Source organism: Mustela nigripes, chromosome 10 (genome assembly GCF_022355385.1).
Source record: "Mustela nigripes isolate SB6536 chromosome 10, MUSNIG.SB6536, whole genome shotgun sequence".
NCBI classification, from domain to species: domain Eukaryota; kingdom Metazoa; phylum Chordata; class Mammalia; order Carnivora; family Mustelidae; genus Mustela; species Mustela nigripes.
The window spans coordinates 53,668,007-53,693,615 of record NC_081566.1 but is presented as its reverse complement, the minus strand read 5'-3'; the positions used below and the strand labels follow the sequence as shown (position 1 = coordinate 53,693,615).

The 25,609-nt window shown below is 38.2% G+C and overlaps 1 protein-coding gene and 1 pseudogene across 1 annotated transcript in view; one reads left to right on the top strand and one right to left on the bottom strand.

The window, feature by feature from the left end:
• The window catches only part of GPATCH2 (G-patch domain containing 2), a 172,934-nt gene that overhangs the window by 107,935 nt on the left and 39,390 nt on the right, over positions 1-25,609 (top strand). The window contains exons 7-8 of the mRNA XM_059413345.1: positions 13,628-13,667; positions 20,156-20,226. Coding sequence (XP_059269328.1) covers positions 13,628-13,667; positions 20,156-20,226 — 111 coding nt within the window. The remainder of the gene's footprint in view (positions 1-13,627; positions 13,668-20,155; positions 20,227-25,609) is intronic.
• Positions 1,812-2,711, bottom strand: LOC132026305 (high mobility group protein B1-like; annotated as a pseudogene).

The following is a 25,609-nucleotide window of genomic DNA, read 5'->3' as shown; positions in this document are numbered from 1 at the left end:
GCTCCGCCGCTTGCCGGGAGCCGGCCCCTCCCCCCGGGGTCTATCTTCCCGTAGCTTTGGATTCACTTCTCCGCCCGTCCTACCTTTCAGAAAGTGGTTGTTTTTCTGTTTCCAGAATTGTTGTTCTTCTTCTCTTCGATCTGCCGATGGATTTTCAGGTGTTTGCAATCTTTAGATAAGCTATCTAGCTGATCTCCGGCTAGCTGAAGCAGTCTCAGCTTGCTACTTCTCCGCCATCTTCTCCCCTTCAGTTACATGCTGTTTTGATGACAATGGCTTTGTAATACAGTTTGAAACCAGGAAGTGTAATGCCTCTAGCTTTATTCCTTATTAACACTGCTTTGGTGATTTGAGGCCTCTTATGGCTCCACACAGATTGTTTTCTTACTTATGTAAAAACTGCCATTGGAATTTTTATATTGAATACATTGGATCTGTCGATTCCTCTGGGTAGTATGGACATGTTAGCCACATTAATTTTTCCAGTCTGTGAACATAAAAGATCTCTCCATTTATTTGTGTTTTCTAACAATTATTTCATTAATATTTTGTAGTTTTCAGTGTACACATCCCTCCTTCATTAAATTTATTTCTAAGTATTATATTATTTTTGATGCTATTATATATGGGATTGCTTTCATAATTTCTCCTTCTGCTAGTTTGTTGTAGAAACAACGAATTGTGTGTATCTTGATTTTGTATTCTGCAACTGTGCTGATTTTGTTTATTAGTTCTAACAGCTTTTTCTGGTAAGAGTTTTTAGGGTTTTCTCTTTATATATCACATCATTTGCAAGCCTATATAATTTTACTTTTTCCTTTCTGATTTGGGTGCCCCCTTTTTTTTTTTCTTGCCTAATTGCTTAGGATAGGACTTCCAAAACTGAGTTGAAGTAGTAAAAGGGGGCATCCTTGTCTCATTCCTAATCTTAGAGGAAAAGCTTTCAGCTTCTCACCATTGAGTATGATGCTAGCCATGGGCTTATTATATATGTGGCTGAGGTACATTTCTTCTATATGCTGAGGTACATTCCTTCTATAACCTTCTATTAAGAGTTTTTATCATGAAAGGATGTTAAATTTTGTCAGATGCTTTTTTCTGCATCCATTGAGATGATCATACAATTTTTATCCTTCTTTTTGTTAATTTTCTATGTCACATTTATTGATTTGCAGGTGTTAAACCCTCCCTCATCCCTGGAATAAATTCCACTTGATCATTATGTCTGATCCTTTTAATGCTTTTGGTTTGCCAGTATTTTGTTGAAGATTTTTGCATCTATAATCATCAGGGATATTGGCCTATAATTTTCTTACAGTGTCCTTATCTGGCTTTGGTATTAGAATATAATGCTGATCTTAAAATGATGCAGTGTGGAAGTGTCCCCTCCTTTTTAATATTTTTAATATTTGAGAAGGATATTGCTTTCTTTTTTATTTATTTTCAACTTAAAAATTGTATTTGCTTGGAGTCATTAGAATATCAACAAAACAAGGTGCAACTTTTTTTTTTTTTTTTCCAACTACAAAGCGGTATTGAGTTAACAGAACAATTACTTTGTATTAGCTGCCTCAGAGACAAGGGAAAATGAGGACAGTACCATTCCCAGTGATAAATAATTTGGGGTGTGCACCAACAAGAAGCTGCTCTAAATCTCCATGCCCGTTTACAACCCCATCCTGTGCCAGGCAAGGTTAGTGGCTATTGAAAATACCACCAGGACAAGGCTATCTAAAGACACATTTGGTATGTTAACTGTACAGAAATAGACACTGAATAGTTTAAAACCATAACTTACACAACATTGCATTTTAGTCTTTTGTTTTTAAAAGGAATGAGTTGTGTATAAAAGGAGCTAAATGCTTTGTAGATAAGAAAAAAGCAAACCTTGCTAGAATCAACTTATCTTCTTCCTCTTCATCGTCTTCATCTTCCTCATCTTCCTCCTCTTCCATTTTTTCATTTATTTTTCAGCCTTGACAACTCCCTTTTTTGCCTCAGCAGGCTTTCCTGTAGCTGGGTATGCAGCAGTCTCCTTTCTGCACTTTTCTTGAGCTTAGCAACCTTCTCTTTCATAAAGCAGCTTGTCATCTGCTGCAACTGTCCCCCTTCTCTCCCCATTTCTTTGCAACATCACCAGTGCATAGGCTGGGATGCTGATTTGGGGACGATACTCAGAACAAAACAAGAAAAAGGCCACAAGAGTCCTCTTGGGTACATTGTGATCCTTGAACTTTTTTTGGTTTCCCCTTTAGGAAGGATGTAACTTTTCATTTTTCTTTCGTCACGGGCCTTGTCCACCTTTGCCATGTCTTCAATTTTTTTTTTTTTTTTTTTTTTTAGATTTTGTTTATTCTAGAAAGAGCACGCATGCAAATGCGGGGAGGGGGGTGGGGGGGTGGGAAGAATCTCAAGCAGACTCTGAACTGTGTACAGAGCCTGACATGGGGCTCAGTCTCCTGACAGTGAGATCATGACATAAGCCAAAACCAGGAGTTGAACGTCTAACTGCCTGAGCTACCCAAATGCCCCCATTTTTTTTTTTTTTTTTCCATTTTAAAAGACATGGTTTTCCTACCTCTCTGAACACTTCTTAGAAAACTCCGAGAAGTTAACTGAAGCATCTGGATGCTTCTGTGCTGGAAAGTTTGCACAAGGGATGCATATGATGAAATTTTGCCCCTCAGCTTTTTGGGACCTTCTTTGTCCATGTTTACTTATTTTTCTTCAATGAGGCACAGTCATCCAGTGCCTGTCTGACTCTCCCTTGCCCCAGAAGTGTCTTTGTGGAGTTCAGTATAGTACGATGACTGTCTATTAATTCTTCTTTAAATGTTTGGTAGAATTCACCAGTAAAGTCGTATGGTCCTGGACTTTTCTTTTCTGGGGAGGTTTTTGATTACTGCTTCAATCTCCTTACTAGAAGTTGGTCTGTTCAGATTATCTAATTATTATTTGAAATTGGTAGACTGTATTTCTAGGAATTTATCCATTTCTATGGTATCTAATATGTTGGCATGTAATGGTTTATAGTAGTTTCTTATGATCCTTAGTATTTCTGTGTTAACAGTTGCAATGTCTTCTCTTCATTTCTGATTTAATTTATTTTAGTTTTCTCTCTTTTTTCTTAATCTAGACAAAGTGTTGTCTGTTCTCTCTCTATAAAATCTAGCTTTTAGTTTCATTCATCCAGTTCTGTTATCTTTTCTATTTTGTTTACTTACACTGTAATCTTTGGTATTTCCTTCTTTTTGCTAGTTTTGGGCTTAGTTTTTGGGGGGTTTTTTGTTTGGCTGATTTTTTCTGTGTATACCTCCTTGAGGTATAAAGTTGTTTACTTGAGATCCTTTTTTCCCCCCTAATATCCTAATGTAGGCTTTTATCACCATAAACTTTCCTCTTAGAACTGTTTTTGCTGTGGTAAGTGTTTGCATGCCCATTAAGAACTCCCTGTTTGCTTTCTATAGTCCTATGTGTCTTGTGGACAGAAGCCCCATTGGTTTACAGAGCTAGATGTTTCAGGGCCCCATCCCAGGGTGAGAGTCCTGAAAGTTTGGAATACTAGGAGTATGTTCCAAACCCTGTGCCCCACAGGGAGAAGTTGGGAATTTGGGGTTTCTTACTGAGTATATGGCTTAGTGCTGGGGTGGGATTATGGTGAGAATGTGTCTCCTACCTACTTTCTCTGTTTCCTACCTACTTCAGTGTGAGTTTTTTCCTCATTTGCTCGACATGTAGGAGTCACTCAAGTAGTTTATGCATTTCTCTCAGAGGAAATTATTCCACTTATAGATGTACAATTGGTGTGTCTATGGAAAGGGAGAGTTCAGTGGCCTCCTCTGTCACCATCTTTGTCCCTAGCAGCCCCTTTCTGGTTAGTGACTATCAGCAGTAGTTTAAAGTCACAAGTGGCCACGTTGTTTGTTTAGGCATTAGGATTCCTTCAAGAATATAGTAGGTTTCTGTTGTGTTTATGGTTACTATTCCTCGCCTGGAAATGTTAGTGGCCATGATGTCTTTCCTATATCCTTACTTAGCTTTTATGCTAAATAAAGGCTTTTGCCTTGAGCCATGTGAAACAATGTCCTCCAGAGGTTAGGTACCATCTTTAAGAAACCTCTACTCTGAAGAAGGTCTAGACCAGAGCCATAGTCATGGCAGTCATAGCCCTGTTCACTCTAGCTTCCATGCCACTGCCTGCTTCCACATGGGAATTCCAAACCTGACTTTCCCTAATTATGAGTCTCTCCTTAAACTTGAATTGTAATCTCTAGACTGAAGTACCTTTTTTAGCAAATCTGTATTTTTATCCCTTTCTTTAGGCCTGCCCTTACCCATGTAGAGCAAATGAAGAAGGTGCCTTGTAGTCCTCATTCTACAAGTTTCTTTTTGGGAGATACCATAGGATACAGCATTATGAGAATTTTATTTTATACAAATAAATAAGTGTGCAGGCATATTTTACACTACACACACACACACACACACACACACACAAAACACACACACAGTCCCATTTGAGTTATCTGTTAGTGCTGGCCTCTTTCTCTAGTCAGTTTAAAAACTGACCACATTTGTGCTTCGTTTTGTCTCTTTCATTATCTTGGGGAGGAAACCCAATATCTGAAATTTTCCTAACATTTCCTTTAACAGGAGAAGGTATATAGTGTTTGAGGTAAGTACGGACATAGTTTTAGTTATATGCCTCCCTGACTTTCTTCCCAGATAATTAAGTCCATACTTCATTCAACCTGTTCCTTATTATAAAGTTAGATACATAAAACTGACTCCTGCTGCCACATTTGGTGTCTCATAATAGAAAAAAAAAACCAAGATATTTATACCCTCAGGATATGTAAATAATTTCTAAGGCAATCCTGGTCACCAAGAGTTTTAAGGGAGTCAATTTCCAGATTCCTTCGCTTCCATATTTATAGACCTTCTTTCCTGAAATCATTAGACTTGGTTACTTTGCTGATTCTCATTTTTCACAATTGGTTTTTTTCCACTTTGGAAAAAAAGACACTCCCCCTCCAGCACCCCCCCTCTCTCCCTACACCCTGCAGTCCTACTCTTACTTTGGCACATTGCTTCACAGTGTAAAATCCTTTTGGGTTCCAAACAGAGGGACATTCCAAATACTGTGCTGATATTGTATGTTGACAGATTGAATCTAATGACCAAATCACAAAGCCTTTTGCAAATTAGGTAGATAGTTTCTAATTATTTTTAGTTGTTGGATTGTTAAAAATTCTCTTTAATCTATAAATCATTGTGTGATTTTTGGCATAAATCTCTGAAGGAGTTTGATAATCAAATGATTGCTCTAACCAGGTTCTTTTTATTTCCACTCACTTGTGAACAAGGTTTCTGAGCACTCAAATTGATAAAAATAAGAAGTGTGAATAGAATCAATAATAAAGGATAATACTCGTCAATGGTTACATGAACTAGTTTGGAGGAAAAGGTTTTTTATGCCACTCCTAATAAAATTGTATTATGTTTAGGGCTATCAAAACATTTATGCTGGTTTCATTAATTAAATACTAATGATAACTTTTTCAGATCTTAAATAACTTATCAACTAAGAGTAGTTACCAGTGTTGACTGACCAATATATTCATGAAAATAATTTATTAACTCTAGTTTTATAGTCACAGAAATTTAAGAAAACTGGATGGATGGATAGATAGACAAAGACACACATTATTGTTGCAAAGGAATACGGCAAGGTTACTAATAAAAGACTTTTGAGCATAAAAAGATATTACATTAGGATAAACTTCTATGTGAAAGTGATATTGGAAATTCAGGGAGAAAATAAGCCAGGTAAATTTTCAACATTTAAAGAAGTGATTTTCATAGTGTTTTGTTTTGTTGTCAAAGCAGATATGAAATCAGTGATGATATTCGGATCCCAATGTGTATATTTAGAGGAGCGGTGTAATGGTTTTCTTCTAAAATGTTAATATATACAGTTTCAAGAAACTCATCTTCTGCAAATATTTAAATTTATGGTGAAAAATTTTAGATTTCTACCTAAAATAGGTGAGGGGGATATTTTCATAACTGTGCCAGACAACATGTATGCAAAAGTGGTTGAAGACCCATGTTGAACAGAATGCTTGCAGGAAAAAGTAACAGGATGTTCTACAAATAATGGTTTAGACAAATTGCAGTTTAGTTTACTGGCATGACTGGAAGTCTGGAAGTGTAGGCGTTTCCAGGGCTGTCAAGGAGGCATTACAGCGTTTCAGGAATCCTGGGCATTTTTCACGGAAGTGCCACTAGCCATTTTCTGTGCCTTCTATATTCTCCCTTGTGATATTTATTTCTACCTGATGATAATACTTAAGACATTATTCTCTAGACTATAGTTACTATATACAGACTTCATTCACCTTAGTACGAATCATGAGTTTGCCGTGGTTAGAGACTTCATCTTCTTTAAGTGACTGTATGCAGCACGATGCCTTAGGCATCAAATCATGGGCTCTGGCGTGAAGGTTAGCCAGTTCCACTACTGGCTAGTGAGGGAAAGACACACTCCCTTCCTGATACTTGCCCAAAAGCATAGGGAAAGCACAGACTAACCGTCATGGCCTCATGTCATCCCTACTACAGTTTACCTCAAAGCTGTGATAACTCATCTAAAAGAATGGCTAGAAACGGTCATTAAATTACCAAATATTCAGCAACTCCTAATTGGAAGTAAGAACAAGTACTGCCCTCAGTCAGTTAACGGATTCTTCTAAGTCGATACATGTTTTGCTTTAGAAGGTCACCTCAAAAACAGTCTGGTATAGCAGTACTTCAAATAATTTTACCTCATAGCATTTCAAGCTTAAAAACAGATTCTAACGAGTAAGGGAAAAAATATTTTAAAGGCTCCAACACAATAGTGTGTAGGAATTTCAGTTTTGAAACCATGCTTTTATATGGTCACATGGTGAACCAAGTTTAGGGTAGGGGATGACCAGTCGAAAGAAGCAGGGCTGCTGAGTTAAGAAGTGAAAAAGAATGTTTTCAAAGTTAATAGAGCAAATGCCCAGCAGGGCACTCATTGTGAAAGAGCCTACGTCACAGAAGGTTTTCAGCTCAGTTTATGAAAGTCCTAGAAGTTGATGAATAATAGTATGGATTGAGGCACCTGGGGGGCTCAGTCACTAGTAAGGCAGATGCTTTCAGCTCAGGTCATGATCTCAGGGTCCTGGGATCGGGCCCCATGTCGGATTCCCTCTTTGGCGGGGATTCTGTTTCTCCGTCTCCTTTACCCTCTGCCACTCCTCCTGCTTGTGCTTTCTCCTTCTCTCTCTCTCTCTCTCTCTCTCTAATAAATAAATAAATAAATAAATAAAATCTTTAAAAAGAAATAAAAGTTTGGATAGTTTCTATAAAAATTATATTTGACAATAACTTCAATTATTAAAAAGACTTACTTATAGAAATTTGGTGAATGGCCAACTTTGCTGCACACCTCAGATTATGGAATCTCAGTTTTAAAGGTAAAATGAGATGTGGTCTGTGCAGATAGTTAGAAGGCCTGCAGAATTAGGAAAAGGTGATTGTTAATAAAATAATACCTAACGTCATACTAGCTGCGTATTTAGATTTCATATAATCGTATATAACTGTATACATATTGCATAGGTAATCCAGTTGTTAATATATGTTAGGGCTCTTTGAATAGCAAATATTTAGCCCAGATACATGAAATAGTCATAAAAATAACTATGAAAAGGTGCACAAAAAGTGACAAGATACCCAATCCAACTAAAGCAGAGACATTTGTATCTGATTTCTGCGAAGTAACATTTTGTTTTAGAATTCACGTTTAATTATTCTGTTGACTTTCTGAAAATGTAAGTAAGAAAAGGCAGAATATAAAATTAACATATGATGACATTTTCTTTTAAAAATATTGAAGACTTCATTTTTGCAGTTACTTTCTGTTCACTCTATCTCCCATTCTGTGCTAACCCTAAATGGTTCCAGAACTTTTTTCCTTTTTTCCAATCACTTATGAGATACCTGTTTTTAAATTGAGTAAATATGATATATTAATTGATTTTTTAAGTGATATTTGTGTTTGCTTTTATTTCATTTTAAAGAATAAGACTTTTATAAACCTGCAGTACTATATGTAAATCAAAACTTATTTTAAATGCAAGTGGGTAACTTCCTGTAATCCTATGATGAATTCCTTTATAAAGCAAATATTTACACTTTTTTTTATCTTTTGTATAAATATCAAGTTTGCTTAAAGCAAGATTTGCCTGAATTAAAGGTTAGTTCGTTGGGAATACTTTTGTACTTTGAAATTTGGCATCTATTGCTTTGTAAAAATAAAAGTGGCTTCAACTTCAGATTAAGATAAATAAAATATACTGGATCAGTTCCTTTTCTGATTTAGTGTGATTCCCTTGGGAAGTCGTTTTAACTTACATGTGTCTTAATTTTTATCTCTGGAATAAGGATAAGAACAGTCCTTTACATAAGACATTTTTATAAAGTACTTACGTAAAATAACAGAATAATTATTAAAGCAGGTGTTTTAGGTTGATGATCATGATGATGATGCTTTATCTGGATAGTATATTATAGTTTCCAGAGTATTTTCATATGCACCACTCTCTCTGTGCATATTTTCATATGCACAGTTTTTTACTGCCTCTCTCAAGCCGTCCCAACACCCCCATTTTATACGTAATCGGACTTTTGGAAAGTCACACAGTGTATTCTATTCAACCAAAAGTCAATTTAAAAGAACTGTATTCAGCATTTATTATGTATGATAACCCACTAAAACTGGAGTGGGGGGGAATCCTGTAAATATTACACTTGAACACTAGTGTATCTACTGACATTTAGGAATAAATAGGAAGTTATTACAAAAATTCACAGAGTAAAAGTTCACATATTACTGTAATTCACCGTGTACTATAGGAGAAGAAAATGAATATTTATTTTAAATACCTACTCTATGCCAGGTTCTTAGCATGTTTAAGCTTCCCAATCCTGTAAGAGAAGTAGGATTAATTTTATTGTATAGATGAAAAAGAGACCAAATATAATGGAAAAACTCGGATTTTTCCCTCCTTCTTTTTCCTGTGTGTGTATGTGTGGTTTTTTTAAAGATTTTTCTGTATTTATTAGAGAGAGACAGAGATAGCACTAGAGAGCAGGAGCGGGAAGGAGAGGGAGAAGCAGACTCCCCGCCGAGCAGGGAGCCCGACATGGGTTCCCATGGCAGGACCCTGAGATCATGACCTGAGCTGAGGGCAGACGCTTGCCCGGCTGAGCCACCCAGGCGCCCCTCCTGTGTGTCTTCTCTAACACTCATACAGAACGTGTCATTTCTGTCACTGGCTTTTTCTCATGACAACAAGCAGGTGTCCAGGACACCAACTGACTGTCCTGTTTCAACTTAGTTATGCCATGAGGCACCCAGACATGGCATCAGATGGTACAAGTTACAGGTTGAGTCCTACGACACCACCTTGCCCCCTAACGCCCCACATCTTCAGATGCCCCTGGCAAGCCCAGGCTGTTCCCTGTGCTTCTGACCCTGCAGATACAAATCGAAGGTTCCAACGACTGCCTCCAGCTCAGGACCCCAGTCGGATTCTGGCTATGAATCCAAGGTCCCTACATCACCTTCCTTGGGTTTATTTAATTTGCTCACAGAATTCAGAGAAATGTCTTACTTACTAGATTACTAGTTTATTATAAAAGCATATAACTCAGCAACAGCCAGATGAAAGACATACACCAGGGCCAGGTATGGGAGAAGGTGCGGGGAACTTTCCGGGTGTATACCACTATCCCTGCATCTTCTCTCTGCCCCAATCTGGAAACTTTCCAAACCTTGCCTTTTTGGATTTTTATAGAGGCTTTATTACATAGGCACGATTGATGAAATCACTGGCCTTGGGTATGGATTCAACCTCCAGCCCTCTCTCCTCCCCAGAGGTCAGGGATTGAGACAGAAAAATCCAACCGCCAGTCTAATAGTTGGCTCCCCTGGCCACTAGCTCCCAGGCTCAGGGAATGTCCAAAAACCACCTCATTAACATAACAATGTCACTCTCAACACTTGAGGAAATTCCCAGGGTTTTCAGAGCTGTGAGCAGGGAACCATGGAGTAAGACCAAATATATATGAGAAATACATTTTAATCATCCGAATAACCAAATATATAGTTTTCCTCTAAATCCCAGCATTGCACCTGCACTCAGAAAATAAAAGTAATTTGTTACAGTTCACCTACCTAGTAAGTACCGGAGCCTGTATTCAAACCTAGATCTTTCTGATTCTAAAACCCATGATTTAGCAGGCACACTGTTCTGAACTTCCTGGGTTTACATTTGCAGTTTTATAAAAGAAATGAAGGTTCTCTTGAGCATAGTCGGAGCATAGTTTTCGAATTGACTTTTTGTTTCATAGAAAAAAATAATGAGGAATATCTTTACATCATGGTCATCCGGTCCACAGAACATGAGAGACCCCGAAAGAATATGGAAGACCACCTAAGCCATTGCTGTGATTCTTCTCATTTCATAGAATAACATGGTGCCTCTAGTTGTTAAAACTCTGCCCTGTATCTCAAGCCATTCATTTATCCATCCATTCAGAAAATATCTGTGAGGCCTACTATGTGCTAGATCTGTAGTAATGAACAAGACAGACATTGAGAAAAGAGAAAAGAGACATTGATCAGTAAGCACACACTTAAATGTGTATGTACAGACTGACACACAGATGATGATTATATAGTGAGCTGAGTACTCTAAATTTAGAGAATGTTTTTAAATAAAGATTTATTTATTTATTGAAGAGAGAGAGAGTGCAAGTGGGAGAGGCATGGGGGAAAGGGAGAGAATCTCAAGCAGACTCCGCATTGAGCACAGAGCCCACCATGGGGCTCGATCTCACAACCGTGAGACCCATGACCTGAACCTAAACCAAGCGTCGGAGGCTTAACCGACTGTGCCACTCAGGGGCCCATGTAAAAGACAACTTTTAAGAAAAAGAATTTGAACTAAAGATAGAGATAGATAAAAGGCTTCCTTAAGGAAAACAAGCTTGAGATGAAACCTCCAAGAATTAAGGAAATAATGACAAGAGGAGCATGTCAAGCAGAGAGCACAGCTCTGTGTTTAGAGGATGAAAGCAATGTTGGCCGTAAGCACAGAATGGGAGAGAAACAGGGGGTTTGGGGTGAGACGGGAGGAAGGGAAGCAAGAACTGATGATGCTGAGGCCGGTGGGCCCTTTAGGGATTCTTTCTCCCGAGACCAGTGGACAACCCTTCAGACCTTGGTTTGCGTTTGTTTATTTATTTGTTTGCTTGAGGTAAGGGTGTGAATAACCAAATATTCAAAAAATGGAACTTGGAAGCATCACAGTAGCTCTGCAGTATGAGAAATGGAGTCAAGTTAGCAGGTTTAAGAAAAGTAACTTGCTGGTGGTTTGGATAGGGAAGAGAAAGGGGTCCAAGCTGAGCTTAGTTGTCCTTTGGAAGGTCGGTGCCACCGTTCACTGGGCTAGTGAACTAGCTAGATGGAGACTCGGTTTGTGACAAGAAGAATCTTAGCAGTATTTATGTATTTATTAAAAAATATAGTAAGCCCAGGGGCACCTGGGTGGCTCAGTCGATTAAGCATCCAACCCTTGATTTCGGCTCAGGTGATTTTGGGATTGTGAGATTGCACCTTGTATTGGGCTGATTAAGATTCTCTCCCTTCTTCTCCCTGTGTCCCCCACCCCCACCCCCATTCTCGTGCCCATATGCACGTGTACATGCACATGCATATTCTCTCTAAAAAAAATTTATATATAAATATATAGTAGGCCCATTACATGTTAACTTAAATAGCATACTTTTAGGAAAGTATGCTATTTTTTTCGTCCCAAAAAATTAGTGAGAACATGCTATTGCTTGCACAAATTACTTTAATGTCTGGCTTAATAGAAGACAGCTTAGATTCCTTTCAACCTGGGGTGAGATGTTGCTTTGGTTGAAGCATATGAAGAAAATCCAGCCTCACACAGATAAGTAGTTGGACAAGGCAGGAATATATTATTAGCTTTTTCATTCCAGATCTTTGTGGCTATTCTTTGATATGATATTAAAACACAAAGAGTGGTTATTTCTCAAAAGTTCTTTATAATGTCTAATCCAAAAACATATCAATGATTATTTTTTCTATTAAATCTACTGTTCTGCCTTGAACTCTGAAAGGATCACTTACACACCATGATTTAGTAAACCATACATTGGTCATACAAAGGCACAATCCCTAACAGGGGGGAAATATATTAGTCGGGTTGTCTGGGTGAATAGCTTGCTTCTAGTTGGTTATTAATCCAGATGTCATTTACAGATACCAAAAGTGTCCATTCCACATCAAGGTAGAATGTGACCTGCCAAAGAGCATCACCGTCTATGAGCTTGAGAAGTTGTTCCAGTAAGAGCAGAGACAAATCCTATTAATGTAGAGGCTGTTTATTCCCAGGTGTTTGTACCACAGAGGCTGGAGATTACATCAAAGTCTTAGGAAATCTGCCCTTTTAATTTAAGTGTCTTGTCCTTCTGCAGTATAGTATGGTGGGTGCGCACCGTGGGCAAATCGCCTAGTGTCTGCGCCTCATTTCTGTACCTGGAAAGTGAGAAGAACCTTGTAAGGTTTTTATAAGGAGAGGAAATAATACATGTCCTGTGTCAAAAGAGTGCTTGGGAAACACAAGTCCTCAATATTATTGTTCTCTAAAAAACAAGTAGCATTAATAATAACATTGGTATCGTTCTCTCTGGGCTTTTTGTGGTTTATTTGCCACTGGGTTTCTCTGGATTTCCTACCCCCTGATGCTTGCAAGTAGTTTTGATGCAGAATACTGCCGAAGGTCTAGGCGGGCAACTAATCACAACTCCCCGGTTGTGAGGTTGAAGAGGCCTCCCCAGATGGGTCCCTCCTGAGGATCCGTGGAGTACGGGGGGGTCAAGGCAGGGCAAGGACAGCTCGAGAAGGGAAGCGTCAACTCTGCAGCGACTTCCATGTTCGGAACGTTGTTGTTGAACTTGTTCTCAGCCAGAACACAATTTGTTATCATAGTGGAAGGATCAGGTTCAAGGTACCTCTAGCTTGGACGCTCCAGAATTTACACCAAGGGCTTTGTGTGATTGTTCCTAGGGGCAGAGCCAGAGGATATAATATTCTGGTATTTTTAATGTTTTTTTTAAACTCCGGCAATCCAAAGGTCATAATTTGTTGTAACGATGCTATAATTAAGTTGTGGTAAATGATAGCATTTGAAGATTTTTATAACCAGAATTGATTCGTAAAATGAATACAGTCCCAGCAGTTTATGTTAACATAATTAAATGGAAATGTAATTCTAACTGAGTTTGCTTATTAAATTGAAAATTACTGGGTTATGAGCACTCTTACAATTCTGTCAAAATTGGTGTAAGTCTAGAATTACATGAAATATCCATTAAAATAAAGCATATTTAAGACTCCGTTGCTGGTGGCGAATACATTTCTTAAAGCACGTGCAGACGGGTCGTGTGAGAGCACGTGCTTTTCGTTAGGCTCATGCTAACTCCTTTTCTCTTTCCTCTGCAGCCATTGGTTTAGCCCTGGCGCTAGGACAGAGCATGCCCAGGTAAGGAACATTCTACCCAAAAGGAAGTTTTTTAGTCTCTTTCAAGAATCAACGGTCTCCCTTCAAGGTAGTGGATCAGCTCTGTGAGAAAAGATAGAAATCCCAGCTCATTGAAAAAGGAGTTGATTGTGTCCGTGCTTAACATACTAACCAAGTGCCTCATCCTCAGTAAGCATCAGAATGCTCCCTTACCGCCACTTTCCCCTGTCACGAATGTTACCTCCACGGGAAGGCTGTGGGAGTCACTTGTCTGTAGGACTTCACCATTTACATTTGTTTTTCACAAAGTTGAGGTATCAAGATAGTATGTATGCTCAAAAAATTCCTTAATATTAAGTAAGGTCAGCCAGCAAGAGAATATTTTTATTTTTGAAGTTTAGAAGATGGTCATAGTTTCTTACAAGTTTACATTGTATTTTTCCATGAGGTTTTTTCTTTTATTGCTTAGTAGTATACATGGCAGCACAGTAATTAGTTACCTTAACAAAAACTTTTCATTTCAATGAACTTCACATACAAAATAAGCACTTTTTTCTTTTTCTTTTGAATGTATTCGTTTTCTCTCCTCAGCATGCTGTGGTAATTTAGGGCTTAGGTTTTTGAGAAGTTTTAAAGCATATGCATTTTACAGTTAGCATCCTTGTTGATTTTTTTTCTCATTATGAATTATAAAAGTTACTAAGTAGGTCAAAAATATGTAAGAAATGCCTTTAAATACATGAGAATGAACAACCTCACATCCACAGGGATGATTTTCTGTGAAGGGTAGGTAGGTAGATAGGGAAAGAGGTAGGTAGGTAGATAATACATTCATGATGTTTAATTTCTTAAGCTGAGCCACAGTTGATTGTGTATGCCGTAGTTCCTTTTACTCATAATAAGAAGGTGTTAAATAGTGCATTATAAACTATACTAACTTTTTAACACACATGAGCCTAGCTAAAGAAAAATATCATGTAAATTCAGCTTTAATAGTATTTTGTGAACTTGCCCTTTTCCATAGGAGTGATTGTCCCCTTTAAAGATATTTCTCATAATAATAGTATAATATGGACTGCTGTTTCTAAAGATTTGGAAATTAACCAGACTAAGTTATGTCTGTGATGTGTTTATCTTATTATTCAAAATGTAAAAATTAGACTTTTTGCTTTCCCAAATGGTTCATGTCTCTCTGTGTACCTATGTACAGTGCTTACAAGAAGATGCTGCTTCTGGGTAATATGTCATATCAGGATATAGATTATCCCAAAATACAATTTTTTAAAGCTCCTTTTCTACCTTTTAGAAATATTAAAGTAATGTTATAAAGTTGTCTTTCATATCACAGTATAACTGGTTGCTTCTAGCCAAGATTTTCTTCCTACAGTTAAAAATCAACAATGCTAATATCATAAAGAGAAAAAAGTTGAGCAATTCTTTTTTGCTTTTAATTTTTAAAATCTTTTGGACCAGTTTTCAAATCTGCCTTTCGTTTAAACTTTGATACATCATTTCAGATTTCTGTCTTGAATGTAGGTTATTAATTAATGAGTACAGTTGATTCTTACTGTCTACAGTAGCTGTGGTTTATAAAGTCGATGTGAACCCTATAGTAGCGTATACCAAAACACTACTCCTAGGGAAATACAAGGTTAGGTTCCTGAGAGGTCACAAGATTTTCATTTACTGATCAATACATATTCTTATTTGATGTATATTTATGTTTAGTGATACCTTATTTAATATAGATATCATTGATTCTTAATATCTGAAGGAAGCTTGTTTAATGCACATGTTTCCTCTGTAAGGTCTCTGACAGCCTTGTACTTAGGAACACCAGACAGCACCTCAGCTTTATCCTTGGGGGCCACTTTAAATGATTAAATAAAAAAGAAGAACACAAAAATCCAAAAACTATAGCACTAAACAGACTGCTTGTTCACACTGAGAGCTGAAACACCGAGCGAAGGATCTACTCATCAGGCCTCAGCTGATGAGCGTGCAGGACAGGGGACCCAAATTATTGCTGCCCCGTACGTGTCTGTGAAGGACTACAAAAATGTCAGAAGTAGGATCTTGGCATTACAAATAAATTTTTGCAAATAGGCAAATTTGTAAATATGGAATCCATGAATACTGAGAAATCATTGTACCTAGGTGAACATATACAAACCACACAGAGACCACTTATATTCTGAGGGATGAACGTTTCTTAATTCTACTCAGATCTAAGTCTAGCACAGTAAACTTGGCTAAATAAACCTCAGTGCAAGTGATGAAATGCAAAAACGTAAAGAAATGCAAAATCCTTCACCAGATTGTTGAATGAATGACTGTTGGCCTGCATGATGACCTTTTACTTTTCCCATACCAACTTAGCAACATAAAGAAAGGGTAACATTCCTCACTTTTTGGAAAGCGCACCCCTTTCTACTTCTTCTGTCTTACAATTCCTCTTTCCATTCTTTAGTCCTAAATCCCATACCCATTGACACCATGTGTACTTCTCACTCTTTCATTTACACATTCAGTAAATAACTATTATCCATCAGCCATTATCTTTCAGGTACTCTCTATCTTTATGAAGGAAGGTATTTAGAAAAACAATGTAGCTTTCCCCTGTGGTGGTTATAATCTGGGGCAGGAAAGCAATAATGACACAGTCTGTTGTGAAATGTTTGAGAAAACCACAGAGAGGGCAGTTATAAAGGCCCCAGAAGAGCAATAAAGTTGGTTCAGAAATGGAAGGAAGGAGAAAAAAGCAGTTATATGAAACACCTTTTTTTCTTGGTCCTACTTTATTCTGATTTTTCCTCTTTGAACATCTAATGATTTGACATTTTGACTATATTTACAAGTATCTTAAGGAGTCCTAGGCCACAGTTTAGATATTACTTAGTTCTCCCTTTAGGGTGAGGACACTGAGAGCCCACCTGTGAAGAGATTCAAAATTCTTTGGTAGACACTTGAGAAATTACAGAGAAGTGGCTGCTAACAGAAATATTCCTGAGCGAATACCTCTGAGTATCAGGTGGTAAAGAGAGCGTTTCTGTGGAAAAATTCCTCTCTTGGCTTCTTCTCTTGTATTAGGGACTTGAAACTTTTAATAATCTTGTGAAAATATTATGAAGAGCCACAGAAATCCCCTGCTCCCTTTCTGACAGTAAGAACCATCATCCACAAGGAACACTTCTCTTCCTGGTTTAATGCAGTAGTTTTCAAAACTGTGAATTTTTTGTAAACCTCACATTGTACTAGGTTTTGTGCTTATGAATTTTCATTCTTATGTGGGTCATTTTTTAATATACATCTGCAGGTCACTAATCAGGGAGTTGTGTCTCCATCTGGCCTAAGTTCAGCAATCTGAAAGTTGGAAGGTAAGAAGCACTTCGCACCATATTCAGAAGTTCTGTTATTAATCAAAGTTGGCGTGGTCGAGTCAGAATCTTAAAAATTGACCTCACTTGTGACACTGATAGTAGTCCAGGGAAACAGAAAAATCATCAATAAGAAGAGCGAGGAGTTTCTCAAAACCCTGATGAGCTTCTCTTGCTTATTACAGCAGAGCTCAAGGATTCTTATGTCTTTGACCATGAACTCAGGACCTGACTTAGCCTTCTACCCCACTGCACCCTGCCATCCTTTTTCTTGTTCTTTGGGACATAGCAGAAATGTGTTGAGAATCTTTCAAATACAAATACATGTTTTCTGTTTTAATAACATTCTGGATTAATTTTTTCCTCTTTGCCCCTTAGTAGCTTCCCATACTAATTAATTGGATTTGTGACCCATAGATCTGAGTTTGTATTTTTTTTATCTTGGTTTGATTTTAAATTTGCAAAGTTGCACCTAGATTTATAGTTTTATTGATTAAGTGTGAAAATTTGTGATGGCTTTTTAATATAGAAGCACTGTATTAGATAATTCCGATATTGGCCTCCTTTTGTATACAAAGCCCATCAAAACTGTAAATATGAGGGAGAAAATAAATTCTCACATGAATATCATAGAAGGAGCTCTAACATTAGAATTTAGAGAAGGCACTATCTCATTTAAGTTGATCCAATGGTGGCCTCTCCGAGAACTATCCAGACCTAGTAGGTACGGCCTAATATTTATTTTGGTCCTTATAGTTGAATTTTCAAAACTAAACTAATAGAATTCTTATTTTAGAATGTTGTGTTTAGGATTTTGAGTTCTTTGCTGTAACTGTTTTAACACAAACCGCCGAAACAGCATTCACATATCTTTTATCTTAAAATTAGGCAAGTTAGTTAGCCACTACTATTAATTTCAGGTGGATGTAGAGATTTTATCATCTCACCTCTGGCTATCTGTGTCACAAATGTTGGTTTGTACATATGTTCTTAAAAGGCACTAGACTTAGAAATGCCAAAGTAATTAATTATTTTTATTTTCAGAAACAATTTTGTTTCATGGTACGAAGTGTTTCTAAATTGAAACACTTTCAGATTAATGGACTTAAGATAAATGGTTGCCATTTTCTATACATAGTAATAATGAGATCGAGCTTCAGCTGCCTATCAGATACTAGATCTCACTCCCTACTTCTTTATCACATTTATTCCATCATTCATTCATTCAACAAATGGTTACTGAGCACTAAAACTGTACCAGACACCGTGCTGGACCTTGGAGATGCAAGAATGAATAGGGGAAGCAAAGGGCCGCAGGTGAGCGAGAATGTGGTGCGCACGGCAAGCTAGAAAGTTCAGGATGGCGGGGCTATGTAAATTAGACAAGAGGAGGTTAGTGACCATCACCAGAGGGCAGGTGGGTGGAGAGATTTGTGAAATAGGCTCAGAGGAAGGAGAGTGGCCTTATCACAGTGAGCACTGAGTAATGGACAGAATTGTCGAGTCGCTGTATTGTACACCTGAAACTAACAGAAGCTGTGTGTTTACTATACTGGCGTTAAAATCAAAAAGAAAAAAAAAAGAAGAAGTAGTAGGAAGGTTAGGTTGGGGTAGGAGGAAACATAAGAAATTAGGAGTTTAGAAATGTAATCAAAGTATGAAGGGCCATGAAAGGCTTGAATAAGATTTAGGGGTTTATCCGCAGAGAGTAAACTAGATCTAATTTTAGAATTACTGGCTGCAGCGTGGAGAATAGATTGGATAGGAGTGAGTCTGGAGGCAGGGAGGCCTTTGCAAGTAAGAGAAAATCATGGTACTCGGATGGTAGTAGTGGGGAAGGAAAGAAGTAGATATTTAAGAAAAATTTAAGATACATGTACTTATCATTAAGACCGTCCTGAAAGAATAAATAAATGATTTAACTACATTGTTGATGATCTAAGTTCTGTTTCCTCTCAAAGGTGGCCAAATGTTGCTAATTATTAATTCCAAATAATGGCATTAAATAGTTTAAAGCAGTTTTTTTTTTTTTTTTTTTTTTTTTTTTTATCAAAAGGTATTGCTCCTGGTCAGACAATACCCAGTGACCACCAGGCTCATTAATTACAATCATAGTGGTAGTATTTGAACCATTTTGCTCAGCACTTCTTGTGTTTTGGTCATAGTGCTAAGCATTTTACATGGTTTCTCTTGTTTAACCCTCCTGGCAACCCTATCAGTAGATATATTAGCTCCTTTTTACAGATGGACGTGAGGGTTAAGTACTTTGCCTCAGACTGCCCAGTTTGTAAATGGCAAATCTGTTCTTAAAACCTAGTAACTTGTTAGTTACAGGCACAGCTGGGATTAGAACCTAGATCTATCTGCATTAGTACCTTCAAGATTTCTACTTTTGTTAGAGTTAATTTCTAATATGCTGTGCATCCTCCTTTTGGCTCAGTCTTGTGTATAATTATATTTCTGCATAAATAAGATAAGCCACAGTTTGAGCAAACACATAGTACAGAGTATTGACTACTCGGATTTTTTTCTTTCCAATTAGTTACGGCAAAGCCAAGTGTGAAGGGAAGTGGATGGTGAGGCATTTTGAGGAGGCAATCAAATGTATATACATACTTTCTAATTATGTATTTCCAAGCCAATAATTTCTTTGAAAACAAATGTTTTAAGTGTGTTTCTTAACCATGTTAGGCCAGGAGATACAGAGAAAATATTAGATCTTTTATGTCAGCGTAAATGACAAAGTCTCAAAAATTCACAGCTGAACGCAATGGTAAAGGCCCTTGGCAAGGGAGGTTATGTGACTTTAACCAAGACTACTCCAGAGAACTCGGATAAAGACTGAGTTCTAGAACCTCCCACCCGGAGCAGTCTCGCTGTCAGGGAAACGTCAGATTGCCAACGCTTGCTCCCAGTTTTGTTACAAGAGTGTCAACGGCATCTCCAGTGAGCCCAGTGGTCTTTCTTGTTAGAGAAACCAGTAGAAGGCAAAAAAAAAAAAAAAAAAAAAAAAAAACGTTACCACAAATGCAGGAATGGTGTCACTTTTGGAAGTGGATCACCCTTCCACTTCCAAAATAATACAATGAAACTATTTGTGTTTCTACTACTTTGTCTTAACACTTTGTATAGCATCAGCTTCTGAGAGATAACCGAGCTGAAAGAGGACACAAGAAGAACTGTTCTGTGAAAACAGCCAGCAGGTAAGCCATTCGGATCATTTTTAATTCTGCTCAGTAAGTCATGTGCTCTTTTTCTCCCCATACCAATATGAATGGATGAGTGATAGCTGAGTGGCCTTTGAAGTTGCCGTCTAAAGAGCCAGTGTGAAATATTCCAACCATTGTTTATTAGAGTTGATTTCAGGATTATTAGTAATGAATAGAGAGATACCATTCAGAATGTATTTTTAAATGAGAAGAAAATTTCCGTTTCTCATAACTAATCAATACGAGATCAGGATTTAGAATAATAATTTTAGTTTTCCATTTAAAAAAGTAGAATAAGTCTTTTTCCCCTTAACTTATAGGTACTTAGACCTTATGAGAGAGCAACATGTATATTCTAATAATATATAAATGAGTCTATAGAAAATACACTCATTTTAAGAAGTGCTTCTGGTTCTTACTCATTTTATATTGCTGAGTTGATGTTATTTTTTTCCATTAACAAAGAATTTGTCTCAGTCGGTTGTTTAAGATGTATGTTTTCAAATTTTGCATGTGGTGTTTCTGAAGACTTAATTTTTATTTAGATGAAAATGGTTCTCAGAATATTGATCAGAACTACCACCCTGGGATTTACACTTACTCAATTTTTAACAAGATAACTGACTTCAGATAAATTGCATCCCATGGTTTCCCATTGGTAGGGCGCTAGCTGCTGTGTTTAACTGTCCCAAAGAAACAATAGAGCTTTAAAGTATAATGTTGTGCAAAGTAACCTCAACTGAGAACCCACTAGATCTCTGAAGAAGCGAATATAAATCCTCTCCAAGCATGGCTACCTAATTTAGACAATCAAAAACTGTCAAATGGGGAACCTGGGTGGTTCAGTGGGTTAAGCCTCTGCCTTCAGCTCAGGTCATGGTCTCAGGGTCCTGGGATCAAGCCCTGCATTGGGCTCTCTGTTCAGTGGGGAGCCTGCTTCCCCCTCTCTCTCTGCCTGTCTCTCTGCCTACTTGTGATCTCTCTCGCTCTGTCAAATAAATAAATAAAATATTTTAAATAAAGAAACTGTCAAATAAATAATAAGTTGACCATCAGTGATAGTCAACATAAAACCAATATATTTACCCCTAAGAATGTCAGCTCCTAAGATTATAGCAATATCTGTATAAAATGTATACAGTTTATAAATAACTGTGGATGAAATATTTATACAAATAAAATAAGCAGATAGCAGCTCACTATTGGAATTAATCAGGCAAAATGGAAAAAAAACCATATAATTGTTAGAAATGAGAAATATGATTATTAAAGAGATAATTAGTGAAATGGAGATACGGCCAAAGAAATAGACCAGAATATAGCCTAGAAATACAAGTAGATGGGAGAGTAAGAGAGTCCTTAAGAAACACAGAAAAAAGTCCAAGATATATTTAATCAGAGTCTTTGATGAAGAAGGGCTTAAAACACATGCACACACAATATTTAATGAGATATTGGTTAAGAATCCCCAGTGTGAAAGTTATAGATCTGTACTTACACATACAGAAAGCACAATGGATACTAAGTACAATAAATTAAAAAAAAAAAAAAAATCCAGGGGTACCTGGGTGTCTCGGTCGGTTGGGCATTTGCCTTTGGCTCAGGTCATCATCCCCCCACATACGGCTCCCTACTCAGCAGAATCTGTTTCTCCCTCTTCCTCTGCTTCTCCCCACCATTGTGCTCTCTCTCTCACTTGCTCTCAAATGAATAAATAAAATCTTTAGGAAAGAGAAAAGAAATCCACACCTAGTGGTATAGTGTAATATACCCAAAACAAGAGAAAATCTTAAAAGAATCCAGAAAGAAAGGACAAATTGTCTAGAAAGGAATGGTAGCTATACATCAGATGTCTCTGTAGCAGCAAGGAACCCAGAGCACAGTCGACTCATCTTCAGAGTTGTAAGTTAACAGACAGCCTAGAACTGTGTACCTAGAAAAACATCTTTCCTGGATGAAAGTGAAGTAGGCACATTTTCAGATTTTCACAAACTAAGAACATTTACTATCAACAGACTTTGGCCAGAATTTTTAAAGGATGTGTTTCCAAACAGTGGTCCCCCCCCCCCCCCAAAAAAAGTCTGAGATTCAGGAATGATGCAGAGCCAGTAAACTGAAAAAGATGTAGGTAAATGTAAATAACCATTGTTTGTATAAAGTGATAATGATGTGTGATTCATAGGCCTTTTCAAAAGACAATCTAAAATAGTGGACAGCAATAGCATTGGCAAGAAGCAGATGAGTTGTGAAGCATGGGCATGGGACAGGGCCAGTGAGGAGCTAGAGGGAAGGGTTCCAGTGGGGCTGGCAGTGGGATGAGGGTATTTTCATTATCTTGAGTGTGCTGATGGTTTCTCATGTCTATACCTATGTCAAACTTGTCCAGTTGTACACTTTAACTGTGCACTTTTCTTATGTCAACTACACCTCAATCAAGATCTTCTAAAAAAAATTTGGGGGGGCCACCTGGGTGGCTCAGTCGGTTAAGCATCTGCCTCCAGCTCAGGTCATGATCCTGGGATTCTGGGAGCAAATCCTGCATCAGCCTCCCTGCTCAGCAGGGAGTTTGCTTCTCTCTGCCTCATCCCTCACCCCAACGTGTTCCCTCTCTCTGTGTCTCTCTGTCTCTCTCTCTCTATCTCTCTCTCAAATAAATAAAATCTTCAAGTAAAAGTCAAAGTCTTTATGTTGACCTTCAAGGCCATTTGTGATCTGGCCCAGATCTTTTCGCTTCCTCCTTGACATCTTCTCCCACTTCACTTCTTACTCAACCCTCCTGCACAGTGGCTTCTCTGCTGTTCCCCCAGCGCCCAATCCCACTCATGTCTCATGGCCCTTGCACATGCTGTTCGCTCTCACTGTAACTATCTTTATGGCTTGCTTCCTGTTTCCTTCAAGTCTCTCCTCAGTGTAAAAAAGGTTCATTATCCACCAAACCCATCAAACTCTGTCTATTGATCTGTCTTCCTGATTGTCAAAGAGGGACAATCTCTTTAAGCTTCATGAAAGCAGGGTCTTTGCTTTACTCACTAGAGTATCCCCAGTACCATAAACAATGCCTGATACATGGGCAATAAATATCATTTCATAAAATATTTGTAGAATTCATTTAAAATCAATTCTATGCAGTAAAGTGCTTTGTTTGAGTCCTTGTGGGGACCTCTACAGTTAGTGTCTGACTCTAGTCCCCATGTCACTACTTATAGGCTGGGTGATCCTGAGCAAAAGACTTAACTTCTCTGTCCCTCAGTTTACTTATCTGTGAATTGAAAATAGTCAGACCTACTTCATAGCACTGTTAGAAGGGATGAGTTAGTGCCTCTAAGGCATTTAAAATGGAAGAGCTCAAACATTAGCTCTTATTTCAAGGATGGTCTTGTTATTTCCACCTGTGTGTTTTCTCAGCACTTGTTCAACTTTATTTTTTTATCCTATTTTTCTTCTACCTAGTTTAGAAACTCAAATTATTATTCTATAAGACTTAGGTCAAATATGGCAGCCCCCAGCCCTGTCCTTCCCCATTCTCCAATTTCACCCTCCAGAGGAAACCACTTTCAACCCTTTTAGCCATTTCTTGAGTATCAAGCCAAACTGCATGCTTATATTATGATTTCTTGATGTTCTTACTTTGGTATAACCTACTGACTTCCTGCTGTACGTCCTGTACATACACACACGCACACACGCATGCACACCCCCTTATCTGCATTTTTCTCTTTCTAGTAGCTATCTCTTAATTGTCAGACCAAATCAATATTCATTGTTTGCATTAATGTGATTATGTATGTAAATATTATTCATAGATGTATCACTTTCTTGTTGTCATGGAGATAACTGTCTTGCTTTTCATTTGCTTTGTTTCTGTGTGCCTCACCCCAGTTCATCAACCACCACTACGCAGAAATGTAGTTCCTCTCGATTCTTTTTCTGGGGGGCTTCCCTCTTGGAGCTGTCCGTTTCTCAGATCCTTTCTCAGCTGTGTGCTGTCTGGACCTGCTGCACAGCTCAAGTCCCGTGATCTCTCTTCATGATCATCCTGGGGCTGTACTTCATCTCTCCTACACGGGATTTCCTGTTCCCTGGCCTCCACGATTTTTCCTGAGCTTTCTGAGAAGGAGAACAGTTGTGGTTTGGGCACTTTGCATATCTGAAAATCTGTTTATTCTAGTCTTACGTTGACTGATTCAGCTGGGAATGGAATTTGCCTCGGGACTTCCAATGCATTCCTCCCACAGGGGGAGTTGTCTGGGTTTCCATCCCCGCCCCCGCCCTCTCCCCCCCCCCTCGGGATTTGGATGTTGGAGTGCCCTCACGTGATGCTCCAACTTTCCTTAATGTCCCTTTTATATATTGTTGTCTTCAAAGATTTCTGGGCAGTTTTATCAAAGTGATTTCCCAGACCTTTTATTCACTAAAAAAAATTCTCTTACACTTTTCATTTCCAAGAGCTCACCTTGTTCTATGAACATTCCTTTTGAACAGATATCCTCTGTGTCTTGTTTTGTGGGTGCAGTTTATTTTCTTGTGTCTCTAAGGGTAACGTTTGTGTGAGGCACAGGGCAATTCGTGGAGGTGAAGTAAGCACAAGGAGAGAAAGACTTACTCGAGTTTAATTTTTGTTACAAGTTTTATTAAGTGCAAGACAAAAAATTCTTCACCTTTCTTATTTAAATGTATTTTTCTGCGTTGCTGTCTTCAAAGCCATTTTCTTTCTAGTATTTTCAATATTGGCTTGACTTTTCTTACCCCCTTCGGGTGAGTGACTGCACTTCCCTTTCTCAACTTGTGGGAAACATAAAGGTTAGAGTAGAGAACTATGATGCATTAAATCAATAAATTTGGGGATCATTTACTCCTGAAACATAGGCAGGTAAGAAAAGATAAATGCACCAATGGTCTGCCGCTGGTGACTCACAGCCGAGCCTCTGAAGCTCTTGGAGACAGCTCGGTCTTCAGGTGGGCGTTTCTCACCGGAGCTTGGCATCATTCTTCCAGCCGGTGGAGGGTATAGTACATGTCACCCTCAGCTCCGTGGGGGAGTTTTCAACACCTCTGTAGCCGGATTTCAGGCCCTTATTTCCCGAGGCCACTAACTATAATGCACTTGGGTAGATTTCCAGATACCCAGTTTATGGCATTTTTCCTTTTTTGCCACACCCACTTCATCCAGGCTCTTCAAATCCGTGCAGGGTGCAGGGGAATTGTGTCTTTTCCAACTCTGAGACTCCTATGTCTAACAGTGCCAAAGAGGTGACAACCTGTGAAAGCCACCTTTAAACAAGCAGCTACTTTGCTAATGACAGTCCGTTCTCTCGGGAACCCTACTTCATCAACAACGGACTATGCTTTTCAAGGGGTCCCATGCTGCTTCCTCTGA